Raw genomic sequence first — 17309 nt, forward strand, 5'->3', positions numbered from 1 at the left:
GTATAACTAAGGTGTAGAAAATCAGGCAAGAAGCAAAAACATCCAGCTCGTTCTCATTTATTAGTTTAGTCGTACATAATAACAAATCTGTGAGGAAACATTAACAATAAATGCGTCTCATTCAACTTATTTGTAGTTGCTGTTTCATTTGTGATGAAGGATGTGTAAACCAAAAGCAACTACTTGCTTGGATGTGAACCCACAGATATAAACTCTTTTTATTAAACCAGCTGTATTTTTCAGAAAATGTTACTTAAACAAACAGAAATGATGCGTTGTTTGCAATTAATTTTCAGTTATGGATCTGGTGTATAAGTGATTATTTATAGCAGCAAAACTGTTCATGTGGATTTAACTGAAAATAATGTCATCATTGTAATAAAGCAACATGCCAGTGCGGCAGTGTGACTCACTGATGTGTTTTTAATAGTTACTGGACAGGTAGTTTTAATAGTTTTGCTTGTTAGTTTTAGTCTTTTTATTTTCTTGCATTTAGACAACTATAGAATATAATGACACTTAGCCTTTATGAGTATCAATAATATAACAGATTCTGAAGGGCTGCCAAAAAAGGCCAGATTGTTTGGCTGAGACTAGTCATAAAAACTGGTTTTGTTTAAATTGGTTTGAAAATTGGTACCGAATGATTCTACAATAAAGCAACATGATTTGTCTTTAAGTCTCAATCAGAATCATTTTCACTGGAGTGTGTGGCCATTTGTAGCAGAAGAGACTAATTTGCGCTATACAGTGATGAAGACTGATGGTATCCGGTTAAAGAGGAGTGTCCAAACTGTTACAAATGCAAATTTGTGTCTTAATAACCACAGCTGCACAGCTGTGATGCCTTGTAGAAAAAACAAAAAAAAAAAATCAGTAAATAAAATGTCTACTGTTCAAAAAGAGCAGCATGATCTTCTCCATGCAGTGACCACACTAATTTTATGCACCTCACTTGAATTTAAACGACAATTGACTGTTTGGATAAAAACCAACACCAGGTGGTGGAGTGTTTGATGTGAGAATATTGTCATACAGGCTATGTGTATGGGAAAGGTCTTGTCTGTTCTTCTGTTTATGGTGTACCAACCGGCCAGTTTGAGTTCAACCCCGCTGTGGTCGATGAGTGTCCCGTTGACCCGGTTGCTGAAGGGTTCAAAGGCAGTGATGCTGAGCATAGCCGGCTGCTTCTTCCCCAGGTACTCATAGGATCCTCTCCAGAGAGAGTTCTTAGCGAATACACCACCAGGGACTGAAAGGGGCAAGGGGTGGAGATAGAAGAGACAAAGAAAAGTATGTTTTATGAACAAAGAAGTGATACGTGCCTGAAGAAGGGGATTTATCACTCGGATAAATATGGTAATTACTAATGAATCAAAGTAAAGCAAAAAATGTAACTAATTTTGATAAGGATCTTTATCAACACAGATTTCCTTTGAGAAGAGACAGTACTTAAAACAAATGTCAGTTGAAGGAGCCACCTTACCTGGCAATTTGGAGGGGGGCTCCTGCACTGTCCCCACTGGGCTTATACCACTTGGGCGGTTATCAGCTGAAGAAAGAAATAATTTACATGTTTATCCTTTAAACAGGCATTCTGCATTCCTGAGAAAGGGAAAATAAAAGATCAAATTTTCCCTTTCAACAAAACAACTCTAAGGTAATTGCAGCAGGCAGATGTCACCATCAACATTTCCTATCTATCTCCACGACTAATAACCCCTGTGTCAGCCTGAGTGAGGGCTGTCTGCGACAGGACTTGACTCACGCGTTGGAGAGCAGCCCGACTGTCCCTGTGGGGGATACGGCTAAGTCATAGACACAGTTTCGCTGCTTCAGGGGAAGCACTTTAATAATGCCTTACTGCTCACATGGGGCCGCCGGACGACACCGCAGTAGTAAACAAACACCCACACGGACAAGCAGAGCGGGGAGGGCTTTACGCGCCACTACAAACAAAGACAGGTATACTGATGGTAGTTTATGAGTGCAAACTCACATAAATGTAAACAGACACAAACAAACATGTATGCACACACACTCCCACAGCCTTGTGCTTTATTAGCTGCCAGTCTTTTGAGCTGCCATTCCATCACTGCACCCCCAGGTGCTGTTAAAATCCTGTATGGGCTAAGGCTAGCTTTCTTTCTTTCCTTCACTCTTAATGACAGAGCTTTAAAAATACCCATCAGCCCCTATATTTCAGCAACGCCTTGGCATGGAATCCATCACATCCAGTGCGTCTTTCTCTTTAACCCATTAGTGTTTGTCTATCCCAGATAATTGTGTGTCGATGACTTGTTTCCCCCTATATGTATTTAGGCTGATGCTTAGGGGTGTCTTAATGGCAGTCTATTTGTCTGCTAGACCTTGTTAACACTGCCTCACCATTTATAAGAGGTACTTCTGCTAACTGAATCGATGGGAAGCATTGGCCTAATAAGGTTTTGCACCCTTGTTAATGTTTTAAAGCTTGTGTGTCTGCATATGTGCGTGTGTGTGTGTATGTGTGTTTTGAGTTTGTGTGGGGGTGTGTGTGTGATTCCATAGTAATTGTGTGATGGATGTGCCATCCTACCCTGGCGTGTGTTTGAGAACAAGCATTACCGGAGCTATTCATCAGCATTAGCTCAATCCCCAATTTCCCAACCTGAGTCACCACTGAATTGCGTACCACTGAAGAATCCATTGTTTTAAATACCAGACTGCTAATGGAAACTACACTTTACAAATATGAGACAAATTGTTAATTGTTCAACACATCTGTTTGCTTCCCTGGGAAAGCCATGTGCATACTTGGTGACTTGGTGACAGTATCTTAGTGTGTGTTTGTGCATGTGTTTGAGTTGGCATTCATTCTATAGTTATGTAAGTGACACTGTAGAGATTAAGTAACAGACAGAGCAAGTGTGTGCACGTGTCATTGTATTAACAAGTATTTCTCCATGTTCCTTTTTGGATGTAATGTAACCATATTTGTACCTGCACAGAGAGGTGGTTTCCCTGTCCAGCTCCCATCGGATCTGCAGGTCCTGTGCTCTGATCCTCCGGCCAAATAGAAGCCAGGCTGACACGTATAGATGAGCGTGTAGCCAAGGGATGGCAGTTCAATGGCTCTCACATCAGACTGGGCTGGCAGCTCTGGTTGGCTGCAGTGGTGGGCTGGAGAAAGAAACAGACAGGGAGAGAAGGATTAAAGAGACCAAAGAAGAAGAGAGTGGGGTTTTATAGAGAAAGGGGCTAAAATGGGGATGAGGGGACATGCAGGGATGGGGATCAGAGGAGCAACAGATAAAAAAGAAAAATAATATGATGGAAGAGAAAAAATGAGAAAAAGAGGGAAGGTAGAGGTGTGGGGTCAATTTAGAGTATATGGGATATGTCCCTATCCATTTTAAGTACAACAAACTTTTCCTCAAGGTTACATTTTCCATTTAACTATACAGATTGTTAGTTTTGCAATACAAGCAGACGATGCACTTACCAATGCACTCAGGCTGAAAACCACTCCAAGTGAGGTTAGGCAAACAAGTGCGAGAAATGGAGCCCTGCAGTAAGTAGCCCTTTCTACAGCTGAAGAACACAGTGCTGCTGATCTGTAACAGGACACACATGAGCAAGTGAGGACGTGAAGTGGACATGAAGCAGACATACTGTGAATAAAACGGCATGATTTTACACGCAATGTGGCAGTTTCATTTGACTACTATTAAAATCAGTCGTTCACTCGGTGATTTATTATTTACAATGAACATCCATACATTAACTCGATTGTCACTCTCTTGCAGCTCTTAGCTTTGCTTTTGTTGTATTATCATGCTGTTAGAGAAAAATAACGCAGGTGGCTCTTTGAAGAGCTTAAGAGATCATTCATATAGTTGACAGACAGTTGCAGTTGTTGAGATAACGGGCTAATCATGTCAAACTTTGCCTTCATTTCCAGGTGACAATAGATTACTTTACATGCCTACTATATTGTGCCTTTAATTGTGCAAAGCGGTTTGCAAGTCAATCTGTGTGCTCCAGTCGCTGTGTTTCACCTTGGGAATTTGCAGCTCCCAAGCAGAGAAGCATATGATTTTGCTGTACACTGCTGGATGATGTATGTAGAACCCTGTTACAGCATTACTAGCATGCTTTATGGTATCATAGGGAAGATGGCTGCGCTTTCTCATCGGTACTGAGGTAGTCAAAAGACCAACCTTGTCGTCCACATTGGGGCTGAATGTAAGGTACATAATAAAGGCAGAAAACCCTAATAACAATGCATTGGTAAAAAATAACAGCCATTGAGGCTTTCATATTTTTCTTAAGCACTGCCAAAAAAAGCACAGCAAATGATTATAAACCAATTTTTGTTCAATACATTTCAATTTCCTCCATATTCACACCTGGTAGCCTTGACTGTTGTTCAGATTTCCAAAGAGAGGAGTGCCAGGGTCTCCACAGGTAGTGTGAGTGGGATCTGAAAGACACACACACAGAGCAATTCTGTGAATAGTACTCTTGTGTTAAAGCGTTTAATATACATGTCACCCACAGCAAAAAGATATATCACCTCAGAGACTTTGTATGGGGAAATTACATTTTTCACAGCACTGGTGTGAAATACTGACTATAGGAGTGAAGGCCATCAATTACTGTATGCAGACAGACATACACAGACGACACACACACACACACACACACACAAATCCTACAAAGCCTTTTATTAGTGATCTGAACCCACTCTCCATCCGCTCTCGCAGCAGCTTATAACACAATGACAAACTCAGACACCTTATCAGTCCACACACACACTGCTAATCAGTTAACAAACATTGGTTCATTTCATATGTTTTCTTGTAACAACAAATGTATTATGTCGATCAACTCCTATGAATGAAATGAATGAAATGAGTGAAATGAATGAATGAATGAATTCACTCTGTCAGTTTGTCATTGCAGCGTAGAGTGAGTTAGGACAAGGAAGAAGGCGTCATTCAGCTTTAGCTTTTGCACAGATTTACTACCTTCATTATGTTATAGTTCCTAAGGCCAGAGTGAAAAGTTAAAACCTAACAGTACCCTATTCTTCTTTGAGTTTAGTGCAAAAAAAAAAGTTGAACGAGGATGAATGGAGTTATCATCAAATCTGTGGGTTGAACAAGGAGCTCCAAGAGGCCAGCCTGTCCAGTGAATTTGGTTCATCTGAGAGATGTTGCAAGAGAGGATGTAAAGCAATGTCAGCAGCAGCAGCAACATACTTCACTTTACAACACAGGTTCTATTTCTAAATCTCACTAAATCTTTGATGAACTTTGTCCACATTCCAAGCGCTGTGGTTTTGCAGCAGTGGCTGCTATCAAAAGAAGCTAATAAATGATGTAAATGCAGTGGAGTTACTGGGGACTTTTGGCTTTAATGAATTGTGTTTAATAGTTACTGGGTCGTTTTTTGGCATGTGTGCAGATAATACAACACTTCAAATATCACCAATAGACCTAAGGGCTGGGACAATTTATTTATTCATAATTTATATGTGACCACACAGTGTTATTTTCTCTATTTTCTGTGTTTCAGTGTTTTTTCTTAAGTTTTGTTTTGTAGGCACTGCTCACATGCAGGCCACACATGTGTCACTTCCAAATTGCAGTTGAATTTTTGAGGGGCATGCTAATGCATAGGTTACAAGAGCTGCTTTTGCTACTACAAGCGAAATATGTCAAAAGCAACAAGAATGGAATTGACCTCATGTTGAAAATCACAGCTTGACTATTGCAAATTTGGTGAAACTGACCCATGACGCAGTCTTGCACTGCCGGAACTGCAGTTTATCCACATCATGTCGACACGGTTAAAGAAAGATTTCATTGAACTCGTGCTCATTATGAAATAGGTGAAATAAATGTTCTGGGTTGAATTAATTAATTACACTGGTCACAGTGGAGAAACAAAATCAGATTTTGCATGCATTATCCCTTGTTATCAAAAGCCTATCAGGACCACAAGGCAAAATATATGGGAGCAGAATTCAAGCCTGCCAATGGGAGAACTCTCCCATTGATATCACAATGATATCAGTGTTATATGCTACTATAGACTAAAAGCAATGACAACCAGTACTAAATGTGGCATGATCTACAGGCCCCTGACTGTACTGAATGTCACTGCATTGTTTTCACCAAGTACTGTATTCCAACATATTCAGTGTGTTTGACTAAAATGTAGGAGTATTATGGACTAAATGGATGAACAAACAAACAAATTTACCTATGCAAGAGGGTTGTGTGCCACTCCAGATGCCATCATATTGACAATATCTCCTGGCAGAGCCCACCAGGACCAGGGGAGGGTAGCAGGAGAAGGAGACAGAGGAGAGATAGGTGAATCCTCTGTCCTCTCTCCTCCCTTGAGCTGGCATCCCGGGGTCTCCACAGAACACAGCTGCAAAGATGAATGAGGAGGGAAATGTGAGGTGACCCACTAAAAAATGTCTTGTTTTAATTACATTTCTGTCCCAAGGGGGGTGTAATTTCACATTAGGGGCACACATAATAAACATACTAAGGTGAAAGAAATGTCAGGTAGATATCATCAACATGTAATGTAATCAGGCATACCAGTGTGGTGCCACTTACGGAAGCACTGGGGTTTCTCTCCACTCCAGTTGCCGCTGCCCTGGCATGTTAACACAGTGGGCAGGGACAGCTGGTAGCCTTGGTTGCAGGAGTAGCTGATGCTAGAGCCCCAGGTGAAGTCTGTTCCAACAACCTGTCCATTAGGGATGGTAGGTGGTGGACCACATACAATTGCTACAAGGAGACAAAGAATCATTGCAGGGCTTCATAGATTGCATATTGGTGTAAATGAATTGAATTTGTGTTGTAAGTATTAGTGTCATGCACTTCTGTGACAACAATATCCTTAACATTAATTCTAGCCTATGCCATAACCTCAACTGATCTCATCACTATTTTGCCATTTGCATCATCCTACACAGCTTCACCTTTACATAGAGGTTTGGTGCCATTCCAGGTGCGGTCCTTGGTGCAGATGAGAGTCGAGGCCCGGTCAGCATCCATGGTGAAACCAGGCGAACACTGGAAAGTGACTGTGTGGTTGTAAGTGAAATCACTGCCCAATCTCACCCCATTGGCTGGTACACCAGGGTCACCACAGTTGATTACTGCAGAAACCAAACCCGGATAAAGCAGTAAGATCAAATGAAAATGGTTGAAGACAAACATGGTGGAACACAAGGTGAGAGATGAAGAGGAAATTTGTTTAGGTTAAGAAAAAAAAAAGGCTGATTGTGTTTGCTACCTCATCAAGTCTGAGCTGTATTATTTAATGACTTCATTTGTTTTACATTTCATTGTACTCTGTTAAGCAGGAAATCAATACCACACACTTAGGATGAAATACAAGCAAGTAAACAAACTGTTTCAAGTCGCGCAGCAGGTAGAACCTCAAAGTTAATGACCTGTTATATGCACTTGACCCGAGCAGTTCGCCTCACAAACAAAACTCAACAACCTTAAAAGCAACATCATTGGTGTATCTTTCCAGGTAATTACCACTTCATTCATTCATGGACAACCACTTTTGGAGGATATAATTATGTTGAATGTTTTCTCTGCAGCGGATCTTCAATCACCATTACTCATAATGTGTTATATCTGTAAGAACCATCCTTGTACTTTGACTGCCTCCAGTTTAGAGCTTTAAGGACACAAAGGGACTTCATCTTGTGATAGATCTTGTAAAGTAGCTCCCTAAAGCTCCAAAATGAACCACATTTCTCCTTGATTATACTTTTACATCCTGCGGGGAAAACAGCGTGATAGAGTACCAACTCTGAGAATTCCACTCTGTGACTCAGCAGCATCATGGCTCAGCTCTGCTCCAAATACAGAAGTACGGAAGGACAGCTTGCCCTAAGTTGCTTTGAGACAAGCATTATTAAATGCATGTGACCAACACTCCAGGGAAATTCCCAGTAGAGTGAGGAAACTGGGCCTCTTGGAGGTGCAGTGACTGAGCAAGCCCCTGGATTTCCCACTAGGCTGACTGTGCCACCAAGAGCAATAATGTCTACCTAGGACTGTGTACCCTGTAACACAAGGCTGAGACACAGGAAGATAATTTCTCCTGTTGCATAACAATATTCTTACACTATCTGAGAAACAGCCCACTGCCTTGGTACATGAGACACAAAGTTAAAATTTAGATAGAAGACGGACAAGACACCTCTGTTGTGTAAGTTCCTTTTCGGCATTCAGTTTTTCTCAGATCAATGGGAATCGTTCGACTAAAAGTGCTCCTATTCACGTTCTTTGCTCACTAAAGGTGCTCCACCGAAGTGCGTCAACATGTACCCTTTCACTCCTGTGGATTACAGAGGTCTGAAATCCATAATGGTGCTGCTTCAGGTTTATCCTCTCCATTCAGAGGAAACTGGCTCTCTTAGTGACCTCTATTTGCCAGGGTCTCTTGGTTCTGTACAGCAGCTGTGTGTCTTTTGTGAGGCATGACGTTAAAGGGCTGTCAGTCAGGAGGGGACCATGCCTTGAACCATTTTTCTTGTACTGAGCCAGATCCATGTGATTCGCTGATCATCAAAAATGTATCTGACTAGCATGACTAAACATGTTTTTCTGCATTTCTTGCATACCATTTAATATTTTATTTTATATATTTATAACCAGTGTTTCCCTCGTTATGGCCAGTATATTCAACTTCTAAGCATAAACTACTTTTCAAGTACAAATGAAAATGAGAGGCTTGGATTATCTATGGGAATAAAGTGATAAACTTATGAGACAAACTAAAACTTTCTTTGAGATTAAAATCAGAAGAAAAAAAACACTAACAAAATTTTACTCAGCTTGGATCAAATTAGTCAAAACTCATCACACCACAGACAACACTGTTTGCCATGGATGACCTAATCTAAGCACATTTTGCATTTGATTTTGGGCCAAAAATCACAGTATTATCATAAGCACATGGACTTTGAAGAGACATTGTCTTGAATTAGGCCTGTTCAGAATGCTGCTGTGATATATATATATATATATATATATATATATATATATATATATATATATATATATATATATATATATATATATATAGTTTCTTTCTAACAAATTCATCAAATTAATTGATTCCTTCTATTTTCTCAGAGCTGTTAATTACCAGAGCATTCGGGCATGTTGCCGGTCCAGGTCCCATTAACAGTGCAGTGTCGGGTAAGCAGGCCGGTGGAGTAGTAGCCTTCTCTGCAAGCGTAAGTAATCGATTTGGAAAATGTTAGCCCATCGTGGATCAAGATCTGGGCATTCCGTGGAGTTCCTGGGTTTCCACAGGAGATCACTGAAAACAAGAGGGAGAAAGAAAAGAATTAAGCCATATTCATTTACAGACTAAATCCTGAGTGACCAGAGGAAAAACTGTTGAGGACTGGGACAGAGGGTGTGAGCTAAGGGGAGTGCTGGTATATATACTGCAGCTTGTCCTTTATCTGAGCATTTTTGGAAAAATTGGCAACTACAGTGTAAATTATAGAATAAGAATTTTCCACATCATCTTATCTTCTTACTCACTTATCTCTCTATTTAACATATCCACCTACCAACATAAATGCTGAAAGCTAATTCTACTTTATAGACTAGTTGTGTAGTACTAATAGTAGTAAACTCATGTATAACCTTTAGACATTTATTCTGTTCTTTCTATGTATTTCAATAAAATGTATTCTGCAAATTCAACAAAATGTAGGTTGGCTTTTCTTCTACATTCCTTTTCCTCCTTCATGTGCCTGATATATGTTCCTTACTTGGTTTCTTTTCCCTTTCCCTCTGTTCTTCATCCACCCACTGAACCACCACCATCATCATCTTCCCCTGCGTTCTACTTCATCAGTAACTTTGATAGACACATCCTTTGCTCATAAAGTCCCTTGGTGTCTGTCCAGCCGCCAGCGATGGTTCTGTTCATTACAGTCTCCAGCTTGCCCTGGGCCCTCAGAGCCCCGCAGGCTTTGCCCTCCCGTAATGACCAGATGTGGCCTAGCCCTTGAAGTCTGTGCCAGCAGAGAACAGGTGGGCAACCTCGGCTAGTGGGCATACCACACACCAGAGAGGGAATGAAGCAAGGGAGAGAGGTGGTGGTGGCATGTGAGGAGGGTTGTGTGTGTGCGTGTGTGTGCGAGCGCGTGTGTGTGGAGGGGGTGTTAAGAGCACAAGTGAAAACAGCCTGGGAGACAGGCTGAAGCTTCTGGAAATAACACACTGTATACAAGGATGAGGAAAGAAAAAGGCTGTATATATACAAGTGCAAAGAGAACTTGTCAGTTTGAAGAAAGAAAACTGCAACTGCAAGGCTTTTATTTTTGTTTTTCTTAGGGATGAGTAAAAACTTAACACAAAACTGCCCCGCTGCTCATATAATATCAAAAATGTATGTTACAACACAGATTTAGAATTAATTGTTTGTGAAAGATCACCTCCTGAGATCATCCTCAATGTCCTCTTTCTTGTTTGAAAGTGGAAAAAGAAGAAGTCCACGTGGTTTTCTTGTTGTTTGTCTTTGTCCTGACTTAGTAGTAATAATGAAAAGTGTATGTCCTTAAGAGCCAGATCGATAGGACTCGCACACAACACCGATTCAGAGGATCTGTTTTTATCACAAGCCAGAATGGATTCTATGCTATACAAGGACAAAAGGCCTTATGGTATTTAATCAAAAGAAAAAACATTCCCTGTTATGCCCCCACATTATCTCTTGCTCAACCACTGTTTCATATTTTTGCAAACACCCGATAATGCACGCAAAGTTTTGATGTGTCATTCCCTTTGCAAAGGCACCAGCTAATTACAAAGTCGGTGACTGTTACTAAACTAAAGCTTAAATCTTAAAATGTGTAATTCAGTGGTATGATTTGTTGAACTCAGCTAGCTCCTAGAAGACATCAAAATGTAATGTAAAATGTAGAAAATACTCATTAGCAAAGTAACCACATTCTAAAATATTCAGTGATGAAACAATTACCCTAAAGGAGGAAAACAATAGACATCCATTATTCCTGGAATTATAACAGAAATCTATGTATGAAAAAGTTTGTAAAACTGGAACTGGAAAAAAAACAACTTGTTAGAAAAGGAAGAAGAAAATGAGTTGAAAAAAGATTACACTGAAGACCACAAAAGAATACAAGCTACTGAAATGAAATAAAGACAGCTGGCCTTTTTTATACATCTTATCCGATGGATAGATATCGTGTTCATTCATTACTGCACCAATGAACTCAATCAAACCATCCATCCATTGATTTTCTCCAGTTATCCAGGTTTAGGTTGCACTAGTAGCTATTCAATTAGTGGCCCATACTTGATTTTCTCCATCTATGACCTCCAGCTCCTCATAAGGAATCCCAGGGCATTCACAGGCCAGATGGAATATGTAATCCTTTCATAGTTTTCTGGGTCTCCAGTTGGACAGGTCCAGAAAAGTATATAGGTGAAGGCATCCTGGTACTATTCTTGAACCTTCACTGGCGGCTTTCAATGCAGAAGAGCAGTTGTTCTACAGCAAGTTGCTATGCTATCCAAGCTGTTCACTTTCTCACTGAAGGGTATTACTCTATTGGTCGCTGTCTAAAACTCAAAGCCACAGGTAAGAGCTGGAACTAAATTTGAAGAGCTTTACCTCAGAGCTCAGTTCCATCTCCATCATAAATTGGTGAATGCCACACAAATCCACCTTTTAATCTTATCTTACCTTCACCTCACCAGACCCCAACTTTTATACAACAAGAGCAACCTTGAGATTCTGTCTATGAAAACAGCTTTGGTTGTGATGCACAAGCTTTGTGGAGTATAGCTGAACACCCACTGTGAAGGTACTTAACTCATCACCATATACAGTATACATTCAGGGTTCTTGTTTTGTATTTTTTTCCAGGACAAGATAGCCACGACCATTGATTTCAGTACTTCATATCCCCACAGCTACAGCGAAAGACATGTTGGCCTTGTCCAGTGGCCAATATTGTAAATACAAGTATGTATTCCCTACCATGACACTCAGGTTGGGTGCCAAGCCAGGTCCCATTGGTCAGGCAAGTTCTCTCTGGTGAACCCTTTAGCATATAGCCGGGCTCACAGCTGAAGCGGACAACACTGCCCACTGTGAACTCTTCTCCCAGACGGATACCATGCACAGGAATGCCTGGATCACCACACAGCCCAGCAGAATTGCCTGAAAAAGATAAGACAAATTTCTGACAATATGAGACTATTAGTCATGTGGACAAAACAGACATGAGATATGCATTTTCCACAAGTGATAACAAAACAATAATTAGTTTAGAACAGGAACACAGAAAATAATGTTCCCTCACCTCCCTAAGTAGTGACTACCTTTCCAAATACATTTGTTCAGCATGCAGAGAATGTGTAATACAAGGTGATTTTTCATTACATTGACCTGACATATATATTGCACGTTGTTTTATAATTCTGCATTCTCCATTTAAAACAGTCACAAACTGTTTAGTACTGCTGTGTGCCGCTCTCGCTCCTCATTTTACAAGGTGCTGGTCACCATCACTTGTTGATAACTTTAGAAAAGGTTGTGTTTATTGTCTGTTGAGAGAACTCTAGCAGTCACTGGAAATATATATGTATATCATGAACTGAGGCATTAAACTGTCAGTGTGATATTTTATTGTCAGCTTGTGGGTCTGTGTGTGTCCTACTTTGTCTGGTCCTGTCACCTCTTTGTGAATGTGCTTGTATTTGTGCCTGTGCATATTTGCATGAATGGACACCCCCCAAGGGCTGTCTCATGTATATTAGGTGTACTAGAAGTTGTGAAGTGAAGAGAGAGAGTACGGGGGCTGCTGTCTTTATAGTGCTTCATAACCTAGCTGGGGAGTGGGCGTTCCTGTTCTTTAGTCTGATATGAGCAGATTAAAGCAGTTTTATGGAGGACACTTGCTTTGCCCTTGAGCTCCATCTTTGATCCTCCTACTTCGCTCATTACATGCTAACAGCTGCCACCGAAACTCTTTATTTGTTGGCCTGGCATTATGAGGGCATCAGTGCGACTGGGTGCTGATATTACATCTGAATTAATCATGTATTACAAGCAGGAAGCTTGAAATTGAATGAGAAAAAGGTGCTGGTCCTACACAGGCACAAGGTTTCAGATATTAAAGCTCCCATACTGTACTGGCTCCCATGCTTTAATCACAGTTGATCTTGAACATTTAAGATATAAAGCCTTCACACAATAGAGTTATTTTCAGTTTTATCCTTCTAAAGCGTCACACAGTCAATCTAGGCGTAGTTTTCCATACCAGAGCAGTGTGGAGGTGAGCCGCTCCACTGGCCGTCCAGCTGGCACATTCGCGTTGTGTTACCGATGATATTACGCTGGCCGATGCAGCTGTAGCGAATGACTGAGCCTACTGTCCGACGGTCGCCTGATATCTGGGCGTAGGGAGGCATGCTGGGACGGTCACACAGCACCACTGTCCAATCAGAGCAGAGGGATAAGGAAAAGAAACTGATGAACAAATGGAAGTGCTCCGAATGGCAACGATGAAGAAGTGCAGCATGTATTGAATATTGCTTCAGGAAAACCATATAGTGTAATAATGTTGGGTGGTTTGTTTGACAAAATAGAAAGTTACCTGAATACTTTTACTTGCTATTTGGTTCCAATCATTCATAAAAACAGATTTTTACATGAAGGAAATCAGTTTTATTTTCTTTTTTTCCAGGAGCAGTGGCGGTGATGCCTGGCACCTTTAAATAATTTTTTTTGGAAAGAATATACAAAAAACATTTCAGAAATCCTGCAGCGAAGCTCACAACCAGTCCCTGAGGTACTCACACAGGCACTTGGGTAGGGAGCGATCCCAGGTACCGTCACCCTGACAGGAGATGGAGCTTGTGCCCAGCAGGTAGTATCCTGGGTTACAGCGGTACGACACAGTTGTCTGGAAGCTGTACCGATGTGGCCCGCTGGGTAGTATCTGCCTGATGCTGTTCTCGACATGGCCTGGCTCTGTGCAGTTCACAACTGGAGAAAGAGGCGCAGAGGAGAGCAGCCAGAGAGAAAAATACATCATGTGTAAGCATTTCAGGTTCAATTTAACACATGGTTTAAACTGGAAATGATGATCTAATGTTAGGACTTTATTCTTTGACAATTATATATGAAATGTTGCTGGCAAGAAACAGCAATGAGTGAAGAACAATAATATACATTATATTTTGATATATAATTTATACACACACACACACACATACAGGGAATGTGTCCATTTTACAGGCAGATTTTCTTTTCCCTTGCTTTTACTCTCTCACTGTCCATTCCTTTCCTCATCCACTACTTTCACCCATCTAGCATCCATCCATCCACCCCAATCCAAATGAAGTAGGAAGCAGACTCCGGAAATAAACATTTGCTTCATTAGAGCCAGTCTCCTGCTGGCCGCCGTGGTGCAGAGATGGTGATGGATGGGAAGCTCACAGGAGAAGAGGCACCATGTCAGTTTAGCACCAGATGGAGAGAGTTAGGGAAGGGGAGAATGAGGGATGAGTGAGGAGTGAGGGACAGCGAGGGGAGGGCTGTACAGAGTTAGAGAGGAAGGGGCCCCGGTGGTGCAGAGTATATTAAAATTCATGACAGAATGTCAGACTACGACTGCTACCAGCAACAATTCATCTTGAGTGTCTCAGATACAACACATAAACCAAAACCTCACACTGCGTCGACAAAGTCAGCGTCCACTACTTAACAGTTTCTGGTTAGTTTATACTGTGAACCACAACTAGATGAAGCCAAAACTGTAATGGCTTCTAAAACACTGTCTGGGAGTGCCCATGCAGCCATTATGCCCCACATTGCCTTGCCAGTCTTGCCCCATGAGTGTGCCTTTACCACAGCCAAAATGAAGCCATTGTATGCTAATGTGCCTAAAAGCCTGCTCATTTTCATGCTCCCAAGCTGGCAAGCACAGCTAAATCACCCCCAAAATACCTATTATAATGTATTCCTTCCAATGGAGTGCTGACCTGTGGTGCCATCATTTACAACTTACCGCATAATAACACTACAAAGTGCATTTGAAGCAGTGGAGCTGCTTCAGCACGAGACTTTCCAAGCTCAGAAATTCAGCTTTGAAAAAATGTGCTCAGGCAACATGGGCTCAAAAGCGATCCAACAGTCATCTAAAAACGACCGACCTCCTGGTAAATTTGTGTGTGTGGCCCAGTGGGCAGCGAGAGAGGAAGCGGGAGGATGAAAGGGGAGGAAGAATAAAAGTGAGAGGGGAAGAAAAAGCTGAGGTAATTCATCTCTGTTCCACTCAGAAGTGGGGACCTAGGTCAAACCTCTCCTCCTCTTGGCCTCCTGCCAAGTAATGGACCTGTAAGTGGTGTGTCAGAGTGTGCTGTCTTTCTAGTGTCTCTTGCTTTTCTTTATGGCTGAAAGATAGTTAAACACACACGAGTCATCCAAATAAGGCAGTGTTGTGTTGTGGCTGTGACTCAAATTGGTGGTGATTAGAGAGGGTTGGGAGACTAGCTGGGCTGACGTGCTCTCCTGCTCCCTGCATTAATGACGGAACCCACCGACTCCTGTAGTTAAAATCGGGGCCGTGGAAATCATTACCTTTGTCTAACTCCTGCCATACCCTCACATTTTGTTCCCTGCATTCCGCTGTTCTCTCTCCAGACGAAAGAAAAGTCAATGGTTCGGCTTAGCTAGGGCTAAGGTGAGATGGATGAAGTGGATGTCATCCCAGCACTTACTTATACTTTCCACCACAGGGTAGGAAGTACAGGGCAGACAGCAGAGCATATCTCACCAAATATGCCTCGAATGCTGTAATTAAGGTGATAAATCTGATTGACAAAAAGACCTCTAAGCTACTTATGTCTCAGCATCAACAGTGAGCATAATGTGCTATCAAAACAGACAAACACACACACACACAAACAAACACACACACACACAAAATGCACCTCAACATCTGCATAGAAACAAGGCCAATGCTAATATGATGTCACCACTAGAGCAAAGAGATTTAAGGCATATGTCTGGGAGAAAATCTCGCCTGCTTATGCATGCAGCAGCCAAATGCACTTCTCCCTTCCTTTTTTTTCCACAACTGAAAAAGCATTCCTGTGAGACTTGTAACCTCCTCATCCCTTCATAGATGTCTGAAAAAGAAAAAAGAAAAAGAAAAGGCCAAATCCTTTCTCTCCTCATTTAAAACAAACTCTTAAGTCAATCCATCACTGGTTCTGTCACTGCCTTGTCATATTCAGGGCCCGACCTTGCGAGCGTCCTCTCTGTGCCTGTCACAAAGCCCTCAGTTAGTGGGGACTTAGAGACGCTGGCACCAAGATACATCGCTTTTTGCAAAAACACTGCCAAATTAAAAGTCCTCGCCTCGCTTATTCAAAGCAGAGCAGGGTACTTCTTATTCTGAGTAAAAGGTGGGATGTGAGTCTCCAAAGGCTGCTGTCTCTCATACAAGCTCAAGAACGCTGTGATTGTTTTTCGCTGTCTCTGCATGGTTATTAACCAAGTTTGTTTTCCTGACAGACAGGTGAGCCTTAGGGTGTAGCAGAGGAGGTTCGGCTAAGAGGAAATAACATCAAATGTAAATATTATCTGGAACCTCAATGGACCGTGTGGTTGAGACCGTGGTAATTAAATAATCCAGGCTTCTCTTTGGCTTTTCATTTCAATTTCCCCTAATATGCGTCGTTTAAACTCTTCCTCCCTCCGGGTGTCTCTGCGCTTCATCTATGCTCTCTCTGTGATTGGGGTCATCTGCGGCCACAGAAGATATGACCTTGCACAATACAATAGGTAATTTAATACCGACCCACACAAATGGATGAAAACACAAGAAGAGAGCCACACCTCAGCAGGCACGTATGTGGAGATGAGCACACGTTTTTACAAACTTACTCTGCGCATTAGCACAAAGCCGATGTCAGTGGCTCATTTAACATTTAAATGACTCACACTAATATTGGAGCTGCTATGCTTCTACAATGCTCATGTAGCTGTGCTCATATTTGTATAAGAAGTGTACACATACACATTTTTTTTTAATTATTGAGGTGTCAGGAGAAAATTATTTGATAAATTGTTCTCTAATATCAGTAATTTATTTGCTCACTTGACAAACTGCCCAACTTGTCAACTTGAAATTGCTTTTTAAAAATAATGTACTGCCTACTGACAGGATCGGGCACATATCACCCGTCTGTAATAGTTCTCCTATTTTATAC

At 41.4% G+C, this 17309-nt stretch overlaps 1 protein-coding gene across 1 annotated transcript in view; it reads right to left on the minus strand.

Moving 5' to 3' along the window:
- csmd2 (CUB and Sushi multiple domains 2) overlaps nt 1-17309 on the minus strand; it is a 254062-nt gene that overhangs the window by 4952 nt on the left and 231801 nt on the right. The window contains exons 59-70 of the mRNA XM_046417596.1: nt 13888-14076; nt 13349-13522; nt 12064-12246; nt 9184-9360; nt 6989-7168; nt 6621-6794; nt 6253-6426; nt 4392-4465; nt 3485-3596; nt 2983-3162; nt 1487-1552; nt 1091-1252 (exon numbers count right to left, since the gene is read on the minus strand). Of these exons, the coding sequence (XP_046273552.1) occupies nt 1091-1252; nt 1487-1552; nt 2983-3162; nt 3485-3596; nt 4392-4465; nt 6253-6426; nt 6621-6794; nt 6989-7168; nt 9184-9360; nt 12064-12246; nt 13349-13522; nt 13888-14076 (1845 nt within the window). The remainder of the gene's footprint in view (nt 1-1090; nt 1253-1486; nt 1553-2982; nt 3163-3484; nt 3597-4391; nt 4466-6252; nt 6427-6620; nt 6795-6988; nt 7169-9183; nt 9361-12063; nt 12247-13348; nt 13523-13887; nt 14077-17309) is intronic.

This window comes from Scatophagus argus, chromosome 17 (genome assembly GCF_020382885.2).
Source record: "Scatophagus argus isolate fScaArg1 chromosome 17, fScaArg1.pri, whole genome shotgun sequence".
Classification (NCBI taxonomy): Eukaryota; Metazoa; Chordata; class Actinopteri; family Scatophagidae; genus Scatophagus; species Scatophagus argus.